General features: G+C 42.4%; 1 protein-coding gene across 5 annotated transcripts in view; it reads right to left on the bottom strand.

Moving 5' to 3' along the window:
- RCBTB2 (RCC1 and BTB domain containing protein 2) overlaps positions 1 to 18,402 on the bottom strand; it is a 40,043-nt gene that overhangs the window by 11,980 nt on the left and 9,661 nt on the right. For 2 of the 5 annotated variants that reach the window (XM_054981875.1, XM_054981884.1), the window contains exons 3-8: positions 17,662 to 17,812; positions 15,763 to 15,929; positions 13,508 to 13,666; positions 11,082 to 11,189; positions 5,445 to 5,587; positions 1,186 to 1,376 (exon numbers count right to left, since the gene is read on the bottom strand). In XM_054981875.1, the coding sequence (XP_054837850.1) occupies positions 1,186 to 1,376; positions 5,445 to 5,587; positions 11,082 to 11,189; positions 13,508 to 13,666; positions 15,763 to 15,929; positions 17,662 to 17,812 (919 nt within the window). Of the gene's footprint in view, positions 1 to 1,185; positions 1,377 to 5,444; positions 5,588 to 11,081; positions 11,190 to 13,507; positions 13,667 to 15,420; positions 15,491 to 15,762; positions 15,930 to 16,043; positions 16,203 to 17,661; positions 17,813 to 18,402 lie in introns of those variants that run through there. The other 3 variants (XM_054981892.1, XM_054981899.1, XM_054981908.1) reach the window with 3 other exon arrangements.

Genomic DNA, 18,402 nt, shown 5'->3' with positions numbered 1-18,402 from the left:
TAAAGATACCCAAGAGATGGGGATCCAGTGTACAAGTAGGGTGTATGAGTATATGAGCACCAAGCCAAAAAAGGAGATCCCAGCAGCCCAGGAAGGAAGAGGCTTCCTCTCTGGCATTTGCAACCCAGCAGCAAAGGAGACAGAACGGATAATATGTTTGACCCTTGGAGAGAAAACCCCGCCCACCTCACAGGGTGTTTTGTTGTGGGGATGATAAGGGCATACTTTGTAAACCGCTCTGAGTGGGCATTAAGTTGTCCTGAAGGGCGGTATATAAATAGAATATTGTTGTTGTTATTATAATAATAATAAAACAGAGAACAGGAGGCACAACTGAGAGTCTCTATACACGAGATGCGAAGATGTTCAAGTGAAGGGAGACGCAATGTTAGCTGGGAATTGTAGTGTAAAAAGGCAGATTGGAAGGCTCTGTCATTTTCACCTCTTTAGAGCTGGCTCGGCAAGACTGCTCCTCAGAGGGTGTATTTCCTCTTTGCTTCCCTGAAGGCTCTGTCAATTTCCCCTCCCTTCTGGTCCACAGCAGCATGTGGGCTAACTCTGAAAAACAAGGAAGGGGGACTCCACCTGCTCCAAATCCCTGGAGGCAGATTAGTTACCCCCAAGCACTCCTTAATCTCCCATCCAAGCTAACAAGTGGAGTGGGAGCAGCGCCTTTCTTCCAGCCTTTGCAAAGGGGTTTACTGAGGTCATTGGAAAATAAAAGGTGGAAGCCTGCGGTGGGTTGATTAATGTAGAGGGCCAGAGGAGAGGCATCTTGCATCGAGGGAGGCATCCCACCTCTGCCATTCCGCAGAACAGCCCTCCTCTCCCCAAAGCCAGAGGTATTTCAATTAGATATATGTAGATCTTTTTTAAAGTTTCGTGTCCAGCATCAGCTCCGTCAGTTTCACCTCCCCTTCTGGGAGGCGGAAAGAAACCCTCTGAGCAGCGATTTTTGCAGGCTCTGTAGATCTGTCCTTTTAAGAACTTGGCTTCCTGGGTAACATTGCACCTCGCTTCCCTTGAGCATCCCCGTGTACTGCGTCTCATGTATAGAGACTCTAAGGGAACACAGCTTCAACAAGCTGAGACCCAAGCTCAACTGAAAACAACATTGTTTCTGTACCTTCAAATACTAATTATGACGCAGCAATGCAAACCCAAGAAAACGCATTTGAGGCTCACCTACAGACAAGAGACGCCACGTCACCGCAGGAGTAGCAAAACAAGCAAACACGTCATCCGTGCAGGTGAAGTGAGTGAGATGCGGAAGAGTGATGGACTGGCCCCGGCACTGACCCCACATGTACACTTGGCCACCCTGCGTTTTAGCAGCAGAAGTGTGGACTGAGTGATACGCAGCGACCTCGACGAGCCTAAGTGCAAAAGCAAGTGAGACAGTGGCGTAAGAACAACACGCAGGGGCAAAGCTCAGAGCCCTGGACGCCAAGAGCACACAAGAGCCCCTTTAAGGACTGCACGCGCCGTGTACTCCGTGGCCCCTGGCTGCCAAGCTTTCTATTCCTTTGGTTTTTAGCAAAAGAAATCCAGAAGACAGATGAGGAAGTAACACAAGGCTGAACGGCATATAAACTAAATCAATAGGGTCTTGTAAGATCCTAGCGCCACACCTACAGCAAGGAAGGGGGAAGGTGAGAAAGTTCCGTTCCACAAGTTTTATCCGGTGAAAACAAAATGAGAGATTTCTTGTATAAAGTAAACGTGCCCCAAGTTAGCAGACACGACAACGCTTTATGGGAGGTGTCCTTTTTGTAATCAAAAACGCTGCGCTGTTTTCTGTGAAGTTTAATCAAGCTCCAGGATAGCAGGAACTTGAGTCCAAAAGATTTTCAGGCGATAAGCTTTCGAGAGACCAAGTTCCCTTCTTCGGATATGAGGATTAGAGATCTCTGAGCCTTTCTCTAAGGCGCTACTGGACTCAAATGCTACTGTTCTTACTGCAGACCAACCTGGCTACCTACCTGAATCAAGCTCCAGGACTTCACGGATTCCCCCCACAACCGTACAAATTCTTTGCAAACGTGCTGATAATTCCACTAACTGGAATGCATGCTTAAATGAAATCATTTAAAACAGGGCTTGCTCCTGAGTAAAATATATATTCAATGAATAATGTGGTTAAAAGTAAAAACCATGGCACAGAAAAGCTGCTGCCAAACAACTTGAAAGGGGCAGTGATGTAGGGCAGAAATTTTTTCAATGCTGTATTTTTGCTGTGAAAAATTTTCCACACCCCGCCCCTATCTATAGCTGTCAGGGCTATTGTGCTGCAAATCAATCATGTCAGATGGTTTAACTGTGAGATGTGAAGTGCGGACAACCCTACAGTGCCTGTACATGAAGTATTTGCCTTCTTTTGCTAACATTATTTAAATATTGACATTATTTATTTAAATTTGCATCCCCTTCGCTGAACCCCCCAAGCACAACTCCCCTGTTAGAAGCCCTGCTTAAAAGCCCTGGATGCAAACCCAGAACACAAACCTCCAAGAGCGAGCGGTGGCCTTAACTCAAGGAGTCTGACAACAGCAGGTAGCTAACTCACCTCTTTCAGCAAAAGCCCCTTCCAGCAGGGCCACGTGGTTCTAAAGAACACACCAGAAGCCAGAAGGAGATTTTCAGACAGGCACACCCCAGTCAGCTCAGAAACCACACAGCCTAAAGCAAACACACACACACACTTACCTCTCTTTGCCTCTCGCACCAATTCCAAGCTCAACTCCCCTGTATGAAAGCACCGGATGCAAGCCCCAGGAAACCTGTGCGCTTCTTACAGAGTCAAAAAACTCTAATGAACTTTGCTTTGCAGCTGTGACCACTCCTCCCAGGAGTCAGACAAATAGCAGGCTGCCGACTCACCTCACTTAGCAGAAGTCTCTCCTGGCAGGAGCACATGCTTCTAGAGAACTCACCCAAAGCCCTCGTTGCCTCTCGCACCCATTCCGAGCTCAACTGCCCAAGCACTGAATGCAAACCCCGGTGTGCAAACCTGTGTGCATCTTACAGAATCAGGTTTCGAATGAATCTCTAAACACCAGCAGGGGTTCTCTGCTAGAACTGCTGTCTTATGGACCAATCTTCTGACTCAGTAGGATAACATGAATTTACTTAGGCAATTTTTTTTTTACATTTTTTTTTAAAAAAAAATTTAATTAAGAACACACAAGAACTAACAGTGCTTAAATAAGATTACATTTGTAACTTAGATTCTAACAATATCTATAATTGCAAACATCTTAATAATTGACTTACATTTTTCCATGCACAAATTTAACTTACTTATTTGAAGTTTTTATTTCTTATGAGACCCATGTCGTTTTATATAGTTTATTAGGTGGTTGTGTATTATTGGCCATAATATATTCAACGAATGGCATCCATTTTTCATACAAACTAGTGGTTTTACTATTCTCATTTGTATTTTGAAGTTTGTCTGTAATTTTTTCAATGATTAGATGATCCCAAATTTTGGCACACGGTTGATCCACTGTCTGACTTTTCTTTGAATTCCAATTTGCCAGAATTGCTGCCTTAGCTGCACTTAATTGAGATTAATCCTTTTCTTATAGTAGGTATATTTATATCTTGCCATAATTTGAAAAAAATTACATGTGGTTGGAGGGGAATCTTGTAACCCCTTATTTGGTATATATTGTACAGGATCTCTTTCCAATAACCAACTATCTTGTTGCGGTTCCACCGACGTTTGGCTATTTCCCCACATTTCCTTCAACAACGTGGAGAGTATTTTTTGTCATTACAGCCAGTTTATTGGGGGGCGGGGTTAGTGCCAATGTGTTATAATTTTGAATGTTTGTAGTCTAATATTTATTACCGGGTTATTGAAGAATTTTGATGACCAAATCGATATCCATTGTCCAACTGTTAGCGTAATACCCCAACCACGTTCCCATTTTGTTACATAAATTAATTTTTAATATATTTTTTACAGTCCGCCTTTCTCACTGAGACTCACTGTTCAACCATTCCTAGTGTCTGGCTGCTGCTTCTGTACTGAACGTTTATTTTATTTACTTTAGAGACCATCTTTCTTCCTGAGACTCAAGGTGATTTCAAAATTAGAAAAAAAACAAGCAAGGACTTGTGCTGGGGTCTCTTCTTTTCCCCCTGTATCTTCCCCACACTGTTTCGCTCTTCCTGGCAGCCTCTATAACTATCCCTGTTTCTTGGCTTCCTTGTCACTCACCAGTCACCCCTAGTCTTCAGCTTTCTTTATTATTTACGTATTTCATTTATCCCCCACCGTTCTTCCCAATGGGAACCCAAAGCCGCTCACATCAAACTCCTCTCCTCCATTTTATCTTCACAACCACCCCGTGAAGAGGAGAGGTCACCCAGCAAGCTTTCGTGCCCGAGTAAGCATTTTAATCTGGGTCTCCCAGATCCTAGTCTGACACTCTAACCACTAGACTACACTGGCTTTCAGCTTTCCCTCCTTCCTTCCCCATGGCAGTCTCTCCCTGGGAAAAGCTTGGCCAAACTGCAAAAATCACGCAGTGGCAAGTTGCTCAGATGAGTTGTGAGGTTGCCACTGCCAAGCCTGACCAAGTTGCGCAAGTTGTGCAGAGACTGCCGCAGGGCCCAGGGGAGCTGTGCAGCATTACGTTATCTGATAGCCACCACCATACCTGGGTGAGTTGCACAGATTGCATGTTAGGAAGTTGTTTGGTGGACGTTGCTGGGCCTGGCCCAATGATTTCTCTCTCCAGGGCAGGAGAGAGGGGGAAAAAAGCAAGGTTTAAAGGTTGGCAATACTGCTGTGGTTGCCTAGCAACCCCCACAGTGGCCACTGAGATCTCAGAAGGCATCCATTTCTGAAAGGCACAGGTGCTGTTTCTCTTACTTGGGGGGATTTAACCTCAGATTAGACAGACAGATAGATTTCAGAATTTTCTGCAAAGCTGCAATGTTTCTCTGGTTTGTAGAAATCTGTTTTGTATGTTCATGGCTCTGATCTCTGTATTTAAGTATCCACAGATGAACCCATGTTGAGAATTAGATCGATGCTATGCAAAGCACTGGGAGGGGACAATCTGCAGGGAAACAGCAGCAGACAGTGGTACTTAATCATTTCTCTGTCTGCTGTTTTTCCCTTACTACTTCCCCCACTTCCAATTTTACCCCAGTGCTGAACTGCAGAGGAAAGAAAGCAGCCATGTATTTGGAAACTCATGTTCACCATTAATATGGATCAAATAAAGATCAGTAAATACACTCTAGTGCTGAATCACCCTCTCCTGGCTTTCAAAAACACTATTATGGAACTGCATGCTTTAAACCCAGATCCAATAACAGCACTTTTAAAAAAGATCCTAATTTAGAGATAAAATATGAGAAAAAAATATCATTGCTGTGATACCATTTGTAATGGCTAACTGAATAAGTTCTGCCTAACATATTACCTGTCCTTAGCCACAGTGACCGGTGCTGGGTAAGACTGATTACTTCTTTTACCAGTGCCCAACTGGCCATAGGAATTGGCTCCCCAGGCATACAGCTGTCCTTCGTCTGTCAGCACTAGTGTATGTGCAAAGCCACAGGCAACCTACCAAAAAAAAAAGGTATCATCAATTCCTTCATTAATTTGTGTTTTTACATTTTAATTTTTATACCTGAAAATATAAAATGTGCCTCATTAAAATGCTGGAACAATGAATTTTGGGGAGAACTTTTTGTTAAGCAAAGTGTCTTGCAGCATCAGATACACAAATGATGCTTTACAAATAATAGCTAAAGCCTGAACTCCAAGTGAACTGTTTGCAGACTTCTAACCACACGTGTATCAATACTGAGTCTGTGGAGAATCCAGTGGTAGACTCCCTTTCAGAAATAACTCGATACCAACACTGGGAAGATTTATGGACAAAGGGTATAAAATTTACTGCAAGTCAAGCACTAAGAGAAAACTGCTATGTGATGTTCTATCGGTGGTATATAACTCCAAAAGACGTTGCAAAAATGGGTAAGAAATATACATGGATGTGTTGGGAGGGTAAAGCCATAGAAGGCACCTTTTACCACATGTGGTGGGCATGCAAAAAAAATGGAAATACATGCGGAGATTCAAAAGATCTTAAAACAGATTTTGCTATGAAGCCAGAGATTATGCTGTTAGGAATACTGCCAGACAATGCTGACCAGAATATTACATGAACTGTTTATGCATATATTAACAGCAGCAAGAGTAGTATTGACAAGTAAATAGAAAGATGAAAAATGCCCAACTAGAGAAAATTGCAAACATAAATGTCAGAATATGTGGCAATGGCAATATTAACAAATTATATAAATAGAAGGCCCATTAGAGAATTTAAAAAGAAATGGGAAAATTACTTCACTTAATTATAAATAAAGATAAGAAATAAAAGGTATGAATTAACAATGTAAATTTGGACATGAGCTTTCACTAACAGAAGTCATAGAAATTCTGTTTAAGTTTCTAATTTTTCGAAACGGTATAGAAACATATATTATTTAATTTGACTAATAAAGTATGCCCTGACCTGGATGGCCCAGGTAAGCCTGATCTCATCAGATCTCAGAAGCTAAGCAGGGTCAACCTTGGTTAGTAATTGGATGGGAGACCTCCAAGGAAGACCAGGATTGCAGAGGTAGGCAATGGCAAACCACCTTCATTAGTCTCTTGCCCTGAAAACCCCACCAGGGGTTGCCATAAGTCTGCTGTGACTTGAGGGCACTTTCCACTACAATAAAGTATAATTAGCATAAAAAAGAAATACCTCGATATATAAATTTAAAGATTTGCCTTCCAAGAAAAGTGGGGGAGAGGGATGCTTTTTATTGTCTTCGCAAATTGTCACAGAAGTAACAAGGATATGTCCCCATGAATATTAAAAACTTTTTTAGGTAATTAAATATTGAAATTGGTAATATTCAAGGGATATTGTGAGTGAACCAAAAAAAAAAAAAGGACAGCAAACACACACAGCCCTTAGCTCAAAACAGAAAAACAATCAACTTTCTGCTCCCTACTGGTTCAACTTGGAAACTTTATTTTCAATTTTGCTTCTTTCTTGTGTGAATTATTTTTGCACCTTTTTGTTTCCTTACATCTAATTTTCCAGCAAAATGTTTCCTTTTTCAACATATTCAACTTATCAAGTCCAATGCATATAAAATGATGGTTCTCTTATTCTTCTCTTTCTAGGTACGCTGTGAACAATCCACTCAGGTGAAAAGCCACTGATTAAAGGTAAGTCATAAATAGCTGGTTTCAGTGCAGTCTGTAGGTAATAATGTTGTTTCTTCTCTTCCGGACAGGACTGGAATCACAAGGGGCACAGGAGGACAAGAAATCCACAAGTCCGTAGCCCAACACAGGGGCATCTCCATTAGTCTCTTGTCCTGAAAATCTCACAGGGCCAGCTATTCAAACCACAAGTTTGTCAAGATCCAAAGAACAACACACCATAATCAATGGCCTGGCTTGTCCACTCCTTGTTTTGTCTATACTTGGGGGAGCCTCTCTCTCTTTTGGTTAGGCATTGTTATAAGGGAAGAATACTGTTTTTTCTACGTGGTTTACTTTGGGGAATAAATATGCAGTTCTTGTTAATGTCCCTCTTGAGGGGTGAGCAACTTTCTTTCCTGCATTTAGTAAATAACACCCCCTCCTGGATGATGCAGCTTCAAAGTTAACTTCCCCACTAGGTGAACCTTAACTTTGCAAGACGATTCTATGCAATCCCTGCCCCACAATGGACAAAAGACTCAGAGAAAACAGAGAGTAGAAAACAAAGGTTTGAGAAGAGAGGATTTCTAGTAAGGGATAGAAATCACCAACTTGGAGAAAATGCTGTCCGTAACAGTACTGATCCAGCTGTGAGCATATGGATGCTGATTCTGAACCTAAGAACTTTCTAAAGTATTTAGGACTGGCTCAGAAAACAAACATCGATGCAGAACTATTAAGGGGTTTTTTAAGGACCTCTCACCTAATGACTCAGGTGTGAGTACAACTGAAGCTGAACACACACACAAAAGGCAAATTTGCCCCAGTGGCAGATTCTTTCTCCCTGGCTTCTGGGATTAAACGACAGGTCAGCTCAATCTTGAAGTGAGGAGAGAAAGTTCCTTTTAACTATGAATATTTTCTTTTGTTTTCACTTTCCAACTAAGATTTTAACCTTGATCGTGTTATTTCCCATAAGAATTTCAAACCCATGACAAAATTATGACTCTAGTATTGAAATGTTTATATTACAGTAAGATCTGATTGTCCCGTCAATCAGACCTGTTGGGTGCCATGTATCCTGGGGAATGTATTATTTGTTCTAACCTTTGATCTGTTATTCTGCAAACAAATAACCATTATTCTGTAAACTATCAGTGAGAAGGGTATTTAAAGCTCGCCAATGTTACTGATCTTTACACACGTGCCTAAAAAGGGGTGATATGTGTCTGGACTTATTCTGAATAAATTCATTTTACTTTTGTAATCACTGTGTCTTGGAGTCTTGAACTATATGTGGGTAAGTGGCAATAGGGGAGCTTATGAATTGGCAGCAGAGTACTATTACAAAAATCCCCCTAATTCCCCACAGTTGGTACTGTGACTCTTTGAATCAGGTTTTTTTCTGTGTTGATTCTGGGATGCAAAGTGGTAAGCTGCAGTACTGCAGCCCAAGCTCAGCTCACGACCTGAGTTCGATCCTGGTGGAAGCCGGGTTCAGGTAGCCGGCTCAAGGTTGACTTAGCCTTCCATCTTTCCGAGGTCGGTAAAACGAGTACCCAGTTTCCTGGGGGTAAGATGTAGATGACTGGGGAAGGCAATGGCAAAGTCTGCCAAGAAAACATTGTGCTGCAACGTCCCCCCATGGGTCAGTAATGACTTGGTGCTTGCACGGGGGACTATCTTTTCCTTTTTACCTTTGGGATGCAGAGCCATTGCTGGATAACAGAAACGCAGCCGCAATATAAATTCTGAGGAGTTAGCCGTGTTAGTCTGTAGTAGCAAAATCAAAAAGAGTCCAGTAGCACCTTTAAGACTAACCAACTTTATTGTAGCATAAGCTTTCGAGAATCACAGTTCTCTTCGTCAGATGCATGGAGGGCAAGAAGAAACTGGTCAGATATATAGGTGGAAAGGGGAGGGCTTCTGTTAAGGAAGTCAGTTACTTCTGGTTATCTCATTATCAGAAGTAACTGACTTCCTCAACAGAAGCAAACTGATCTTCATATCAGAAGCGACTGTTTGCATCTACTCCTCCCTCCCCTCTCCACCTATATATCTGACCAGTTTCTTCTTGCCCTCCATGCATCTGACGAAGAGAACTGTGATTCTTGAAAGCTTATGCTACAATAAAGTTGGTTAGTCTTAAAGGTGCTACTGGACTCTTTTTGAATATAAATTCTGGGACTTTTCCTCCCTCTCTTGTTTCCTGCACTGGCTTGCTTGAATTATCAATGCCTAAATTTATCAACACCAAACATCAACGCAGAACCACAGAAAAGTTCATTTGATAAACATTTATTATTTTTAAATAAATAAACAAACTTTTAAGTAAAAGTTTTAAAAAACTTTTATTGATTGATGGTTTCTGGCTCTCTGAATTTCACAAAAAATGTCCTTTTTCGGCTTAAGCCTCTATTACTGGTGTAACTCTGCAAGTCAAATATGTTGGTCGTTTTTTAAAAACCCTCCAGAAACAGCAGCCATAGAATACTAGGAACCAATAAAAGTTGTGAAAGAGTGATATTAGCCTGCCTTATCAAAATAATAACAACAACATTCAATTTATATACCGCCCTTCAGGATGACTTAACACCCACTCAGAGCAGTTTACAAAGTATGTTATTATTATCCCCACAACAAAACACCCTGTGAGGTGGCTGGGGCTGAGAGAGCTCTGAAAGAGCTGTGACTGACCCAAGGTCACCCAGCTGACTTCAAGTGGAGGAGTGAGGAATCATACCCGGTTCTCCAGATGAGAGCCCCGCGGTCTTAACCACTACAGCAAACAAAAATCTAGTGGCACCTTTAAAAAGATGAACCATTTATTTCATTATAAGATTTGTGAGTCACAGCCCACTTTATTAGATAGATATGCAATTGAAAACCCTACCAGGAAACTTTTATAAGGTAAGTTGGGGGCGGGGAGTCAAGGACTGGTGTGAATTACAGAATGAGTCTTGCAAATGTAAAGCTCTTGTTCTTTTCTATCTGAAGAAGTGAGCTGTGGCTCACAAAATCTCCTACCCTGCCACAAAGTAAAGAAGTAGGAGGTGATGCAGAAAGGGTAGATGTGAGTCCCATCATAAATGAAATTAGTAGTTACATACTGTGGTTACATACTGTGGTCAGAAGTTCAAACAGATAAGCAAGCAGTTTAAGTGAAAATTAACTGATATTGGAACAAGTTTATAATCTGATAAAACATGTTAAAAACAGCCAGTTCAAATGTACCAAAAAATGGGTCCCGTGGAGCTATCAGAGATTTTAGCGACTGAGCAACTTGGAGACTCCGGTGGGTGCAGAGCACTGCAGTTTGGCTATTATCAGAAGCTAGGCAGGATCATGCATATCACTCTTATTCTACCGTTACTCCACTGGGGAAAGGACGGGGGAAGAGGTATCTTACTTTTACAGAAGGCGGTGAAGGCCCCAATGCAATATACAGCAGTCTCAAAATGGACTGCGTCCCTCGGCATTACTATGACTAGCATGTTAGGTTCCCCATACAAATAAGAACCATTTCCTATCATCTTATTAAAGGTACATTTTCTTTTTAGTTTTTAACAGGGCTTTTTTTCAGCAGGAGCGGCGCGGAGGGTAATCTAAGCTCCCCTCTGTCTGGAGATCAGGGGGCGGGGCCACCAGCCATGTGACCATTTTTGCCGAGGGCAATTTAAACTTTAAAAAATGCCCGCCTTGTTCCAGCTGACCCAAAGTGACGTCATTGTGCCGTCTTGAGTTCCACCACTGAGTTCCACCACCTCTTTTCCCAGAAAAAAGCCCTGGTTTTTAATAATGTTAAGATGTACTGCGGCAAAGACATGCTCTTGAAGACAATACGTACCCGCTTCGCTCGAATGCCTTGCAAAGCTGCTATTCTGCAGGGGGTGGGTTGGCTGTCACTGTTGCCAAGCCCAAGCTGACCATTCCCGTTATAGCCCCAGCCATAGATCTTAAAAGAAATACAGAGATCTTGATTGGTATGCAGGCAGAAGAGGGAGGAAGAAAAGCAAGGCAACAGATTGAAATTCACTAATCGTATTTAAGTATTTTTTAGCCAAAACCCCTCAACAGTTTTCGCCTCTTGAAACTCATTTTTTCCATCCAATTGTTCATTACTCTATGAAGATTACACAGATGATGCCCCTAACAATTCTGTTACTGTAGTACACCTGAGATCTGTAACAAAATGCTCTTGTCCCCACCTTATAGGCATAGGGTGTAGAAGCTTGTCCAATTAGGTTGTCCATCATCCTGTTTCTACATTGGTTAATATTGCCATCTGTTTTAATTAATTGTTTGTAATATTGATTGAATTTTAAATGCTTCAAACAGTTTTATGGAAATGTGATATTTACTGTGGCTTTTAAATGATGTGATCCGCTGTGAGCCTGCTTGCGGGGAGGGCTGAATAAAAATCTAAAATAATAAATAAATAAATAAAGATGACCCCCCCCCCAAGCTGCTCATTTCTGCCTAAGACAGCAATACACCTGTATATTACTAGGGGCCACCTTCTGGTCTCTTCCTGCCCTCCCCCCCACACCTTTGTCCTCTCGTCTCAATCTGTTTCCAGGCACAATTCAAGGTGCTAGTGTTGAACTTTAAAGCCCTATATGGCTTGGGACCTGCATACCTGAAGGACAACCTACTCCCTTCCGAACCTTCCCAATCACTGCGGTTATCTTCTAAGGCCCCGCTTCAGGTGCTCACCTTCTGAGATCAGGCAGGTGGGAACCCAGGAGAGGGCCTTCTCAGTCATGGCACCAAAACCCTAGAACTCTCTTCCCCAGGAAGACCCACCTGTCCCCTTCTGCTGCCCTCTTCCACCAGCAAGTGAAGAACTTGCTGCATTCCCTCAGTGATCCCTCCTTTTTGTCCTGTGTTTTACCTGTTGTTTTTATGTTTTCGTATGCGCATTTTAGCTTGGTTTTAATTTCTTTATTGCTTTGTTTTTAATGGTTTTTAAGAAGGTGCCCTCCTGGGTTGCCACCCGCCAAATCTCCGAAGGGATGGGCACCCAAAGAAGGGCCTCGGAAGATTACCGAAGTGGTCTGGTAGGATTTGTAAAAAAAGGTAGGTGGTCTTTCATGCTGGTCCAAAGCCGTAGAGGGCTTTCATGGTCGACACACCGACCCGAAATGGAGAGAGAGATGATCTCCACAACCTTCTCTCGTCAACATCCTGGATGCAGCATTCTGCACCAATTGAAGTTTCTGAACACTTTTCCAAGGCGGTCCTACACAATGACCTTACATGCCAAGCCTCAGCCAACAGCATCATGTGAATATTCACCACAAGGCTAGGCTGGCATTATGACATGGAGAGAGCACTGTCCTGAAAATTAAAGAAAGCACCCTCAGGATACCTGTGAGGGACAATCCATAACTAATCAAAGAAGCACCTCTTACAGGGAAAAAAACCCCCCATCTGCCTTAATTAACAGTAGTATTGACTGTAGTATTTGAAAAGGCAGACCTTAATAATAATTTGGCACTTTAAAATATATATTATTTATTTTATAGTATGCCTTTCTCACTGAGACTTCAGCCAGATGTAAAATATGCAGTTCCAAAATAACATTAAAGTTATGCAAGAAAAGATACGACGTTAGCTGGGGGTTTGTGACTGGTAACCATGAGAAAAGTAAAATGAACAATCTGGGCTCTTCTTGAACCCCAGACTGTAAGCAGGCATATCCATTTCTGCTCCGCTTCCCACACACTCCACTGACACTCTACAGGGTGTTTATCAGTGTTCCAAAGAGGTCAGAAATCATTAAAATGTGAAGACTCTCTTCCTAACAACGCATGGGAAGTTCTGATAAAGGTGGAGATGTAAGAAAACATCCAGTATGACATACTGGATAGTGACCTTATTGACACATTTGCGCCAGGACTTTTCCCTTCTTGTTCTTGGGTCTTTTAAAAAAAATCTCTCACTCCAAATAAAGTTTTCTTAGAAGTCATGACTCCTCTTTAGAGAAACCTGAACGCTCTTATGCGTTAGTGTTGCCAAATTCCCAGTTCTGAGGATTTCCCCCCCAACTCTGCATAGACCGCTAAATGTCATGTGATGGGACTAAGCAATGAAACATGCATGCACACATAAGGAAAATGGAAAGTGTGTTGTAGAAGCACACGGCATGCATGCAAATCACAATCACATTAGTGCTGTGCAATTTTTAAATGCCCTACAGTAATCAGACCACTAATGTTCTACAAAAACAATCAGAGTAAATGTACTTATAATGCCAATGGGTACTCTTACCTCGCCATTTTCTATCACAGCCATTGAGCACATCTGGCCACAAGCAATGTTAACCGCGATCTTATTTTGTAAACAGCTGGTGACTCTTCGTGGAATTGGTTGATTGGCTGTTGAACCAGATCCAACTTGCCCTGCATTGTTATAGCCCCACGTGTAGACCTGGCAAAGAAGATCCCGTGATAAATTCCATTACATTGATGTAATCCCAAATGTGGCAGAAAACGTTGGCTTTATACAGTCATGTACAAATACTGAGTAAGTTAAAGCCTACAACAAAACAGGTTTTTCCCTATACATTCTGCAATAACAAGGTCATTTCTTTTAAACAGGTTCTGTCGAAAATATAGCTTGCCTCAAATGCCGTGAACCAATTAAAGAAGAGAGATGGGGGAAAAACCAGAATGTATGTTTTGGTTTAAAAGAAGCATGGTGACTTCTGACTCTGCGGGGTCACTTTCAAAAATATACCCAACCAGAAATGTTATGGATTCCCCAAGTCCTTGAGGAGCTAAGGAAGGGGGTCAAAAAGCAAAACACATGTCTGGGGGGCAGCAGCCTTTGCCGCCCAGGATAACAAGCTGCCATCAGTTCCCTCTAACTAATCCTAAGCTTAAAAACCGAGGAGACAAAGTCTCCAGCCTTAACAGGGTTAATCAATAAGTCAACCCTGCGAGGCAGGACACCTGGAGACTGAGTTCCACTTGAACAGTTATTTGGTAAACGAAGCCAATTAAGCCAAGAGACTGGATTCCGATTGAAGCCTCAAAATCCAGTATCACCACAAAAGTATGATTAATAACATTTATTAAGAATCGTGCAAAACTTTACAAATATAGAAACTGCGCAAGACAGGGAAGAAAATAATAAAGTCTAAATAGCTAATCTAAAACACTTAACAGACTTTGTTGTTTTCCACCCCAGATACTACCTTGTCAGGTCAAACCATACAGAACAAAGTCTCAGTCCTTGTAAACTGAAGGTCCGAAAAGGTCCAGGAACAAGACGGCTTAGAAACTGATGACCAGTTACAGGTCTAAGAGCCAACATGGCTTAGAAAGCAGCCAAGAACAAACTGAAGATCCTTTCTTTAAGTCATGTCGGCCAATACATGGTCTGATCTGATGGCCCGACCAGGGCATTGCTAAGGGATGTGACCCCACATCTCTCTGCGGATGAGACATGCTTGCAATCAGATCAATAGCCCTACTGGAGTCCTAAGTGCTAATGTTCCTGGCCTTGAAGGTCTCGTCTAAATGATCCCATCCACACCTTGGGTACTCTAAGTTCCATCCCTAAGCTTATCTTCTCTGGGAACAGCTAGCACAAAGTTGCAGTAAATTTCCAGAGATTCCTCTTGTGGCCTGACTAGATCCAAAAGTCTGAACCAAAGGTTTGAAAGCCAAGAAATGGGGTAAAAGAGACCAGTTTCTTGACAAGCAAACATGCGGCTCCTGAACAGACATGTGGAACCAGCAGTAAGACAAACATCCCTCCTCTGCTACAGAAAGCAAGCAGGGTGAACAGGACGTTGATGCACCTCCTGCTTCTGCACATTCTCGGGAGCTGATTTGCACCTTAAATGCAAGCATCAGGTCACACGTTAAACGGGAGACGGGTTCAGGTTTCCCCAAACCCAACTTGCTTATCATCTAATCAAACACTTAGGCTTTCTCCAGTGCCATGCTAAATGTTTTCAGGGGCAGCCAGATGTTTATTTGGAAGGATTCCATCTGTAATTCCACATTCCTTCCCTGATTCCCCAACTTTTTATTACCGTTAAGCTCCTTTGGCCATCACAGAATGCAGCAATAGCTCTCCTGCCTCTCCTAATAGCACAGTGACCACAGCGACTGCCTATATCCTTAACCCAGGTATGTGGAGGTAGGAATCCTGAGAGACTAAAAGGTACTTACAAGAAAAATACACTAGTTCCTTCCAGAAGTCCAATTTTCAATGAAGAACTCTTGGTAAACTCAAAAGCCTATAAGCCCCCAGAGCACTTAAAGTAGAAGGCAAAAGAAGACATGCACATGCATGTGTTACAAACAAGTTTTCACACAAAGATCAGAAAGTTTTAGTCTTTCAAAAGTGAGTGTATAGTTATCAAAATGCCCTAATAAACAGCTTCATCAGACTACATGGTCACCTGTGCTAAAGATTCAACACATTTGTTTTTACCTAAGGCTCAATTCCTCCCCCTTTTTCTTGTACATGTTAGAAAAACAACGTGTCCACCTAGAAACAGCTGTTCTCACCTCGCCATCTGACGTTAAAACCATAGAATGATGAGAGCCACAGGCCACTTCGATCACTTTTTTGTTCACCAAATTGGTGGAGACTTGACAAGGAATCGTGCTATGATTGGTAGTCCCGTTTCCCAGTTGATTGTAAGAGTTATGACCCCATGTATATACTTCTCCAGCTATAATAAAAGGAGAAAAATAGCTTTTAAAATCATTCTCTGAAAGCTAATTGCAGTATGAATAATCCACCTTTTAAAAGGACAGAAAAGATAAGTAATGGCTGAAGCTCCTACCCCAAAGAGTTCTTTTGTGCTTTGCCTCTATTCTGGCTGCCTTTGCCCTTATAAGCAAGCCCATTATCTCAATTGGCACTATTGGTATTTGATGTTTCTAATGTCTGTTTTTAATTTGCCATTTTTAATGTTTAAAATTTGTAAGTGGTCTTGAGTAATCTACAGAAAAAAGGATAGAAATGAAGTAAATAAATAAGTTATGACTTAACCTCTACTTGCAAACATGAAGCATTAAATTTCCACTCCTCCTTTTGAAAAAAATTGTTGGAGAAACTACAGATAATAGTTGAAACAAAAGGGGGGTACAGTAACCATCCCAAGGGATCTTGTTACTGTAAAAAAGTAACAAAACACAGAAAAATACATGTGCCAAATTCTTCCCCCAAATTTTGCACTGCATGCAGAATATGAAACGCTCTGAGCCTTGCTCACCAGTGCCAGAAGCAGCATGCTGAAAAGGTTATTAGAAAAAATAAGCTACCACATTTTTATCCCACTCTACCTGAAAGGAGGTTTAGGTGATGCCCCCTATCCTGTATCTTACCTTCACCACAAGCAGGCAAGATAAGACTGAGAGAGGGATGGGTTCAAGGTCAACCAACAAGCTTCATGGCTAAGCAGAGCTCTGAACCCAGGCTTACCCTGTAGTAGTCATTCTCTTCACACTACACACCATACTGGCTCTTACAAAATGGCACGCTCATATAATTGTAAGGGGACAGGCTATGTTCAGTCCCTCTGTTTCCAGTCCCCAACCCAACCTCCCTGCAGTATTCACAAACTGAAAGTTTTGGGCAAATCTGTTTCCGCTGCTTCTTGCTTCTAACAGGGAGTTCTGTGAAATCAAAGCAGGCCATATCATCTGCAAGAGTGGTTTCCATACCAAGGAAAGAGCCACTTCAGGGGCTTTTCCTGGAAAGTGAGTTATGCTTCATGACATCCAATAAGGAGCACGTAATGCAGTCACATTTGTGTGTCCTAAAGAGTCAGGAAAGTCAGGCTCTAATCTTAGCATTTTCACACACCGGATCCTCAAACGGACTAGACTTTAATCTCTCTGCGCACTTGTTTGGCTGCTCACCCTGCCTCTGTCTACTTGTGAAATTTTCATAACCCAAGTTCTAGATACCATTAACAAGAATGCTTCCGTTTTGGCATCCTAACAGATGGATTCCCCAAATTATAACATTGTGTCAGATAAGGAAAACAATGACAAAATATGAGAAATTAGATACAAAAAAGCTGCCAGAATCTAATATTTAAATTCTGTTGGCATCAGCGTAAAAGTATGTCCCACTTTCCTCCCACAGTTAAAAATTCAATATTTTTTATTGGGCCAGGGAGGGTTTTTTTCCCTAGAACCTTAGGGTGATATACATTATCTTCTTCCGCTTTTATCATCGCAACAGCCTTCTGAGGTACAAGGAGAGAGAGAGAGAGAATGACCAGGTCTAAGATGAAGCAAAGAGTTTCATAACTGAGTGAACCTAGGGGCTGCCCAGTCTAATAGTCTAACCACTACATAGCACTGCCTCTCCTCACTAGAATGGTTCTCCAATATTCCAGGGCAAAGGGTTCGACTCGGAGATACTGCCGTGTTTCAAAGCACAGAACGTACCAGTAGTAGCTGCGACAACGTGAGGGCCAATTCCACTGCTCAGGCAAGCTATTTTCTTGCCACATAACATATCTAACCGTCGGGGTTCAATGCTGCTCTGCATATCTCCTACTCCCAAACAGCCGCTGTAGTTAGTGCCAAGGGCGAAAACCTGTTGCAAAGTGACACTGTTAGTACAGAACAACACATTGCACTTGGAGACAGAGCCCCTTCCCTTCGCAGCTAGGAGGGCAGAGTGAACAGGGTGACACCCCCCCCCAGCTCAAGGCAGGGCTTACATCTGACTCTGGTAGTAGAGAAGACCCCTCCCCAGTCTGAACCAGGCTGCACCTGAAAATCCCATCAGGAAGAAAAAATGCTGCACCCAAGCAGGCCAAAAGAAGCTTCCAAACAACAAACAGCAACAGTGCAACTACGAACTAACCAGCGGGGAACCTGCAAGGACTTGGGCGGGGGGGGGGGGCAGCATATCATTTCCCTCTCCCTATTTCTGCTTTCTCTTCTCTAAAAGCCCCCAAAGCCTCTCCTATTTTCCTGCCTCTCTCTCCTTTTTACCTACCAGCCAACCTACCTCTCTCTCTCCCCCTCTTCAGCTTTTCCTCTTTCCCCTACCCCTGGCAACCTCTATGCGGGAACGTTATGAGACAGTTGCACAGTGTCAGTTGCTGGGCTGGCCCAGTTACACGTTGGGAAACCCGTACAGACCAGCTCGTTCCCCCCACATAGTATTTGCAATGTGAG

The sequence above is a fragment of the Eublepharis macularius genome, chromosome 1 (genome assembly GCF_028583425.1).
Source record: "Eublepharis macularius isolate TG4126 chromosome 1, MPM_Emac_v1.0, whole genome shotgun sequence".
Lineage (NCBI taxonomy): Eukaryota > Metazoa > Chordata > Lepidosauria > Squamata > Eublepharidae > Eublepharis > Eublepharis macularius.
Note: the sequence above shows the minus strand (reverse complement) of the source record. Positions and strands in the feature narration are given on the sequence as shown.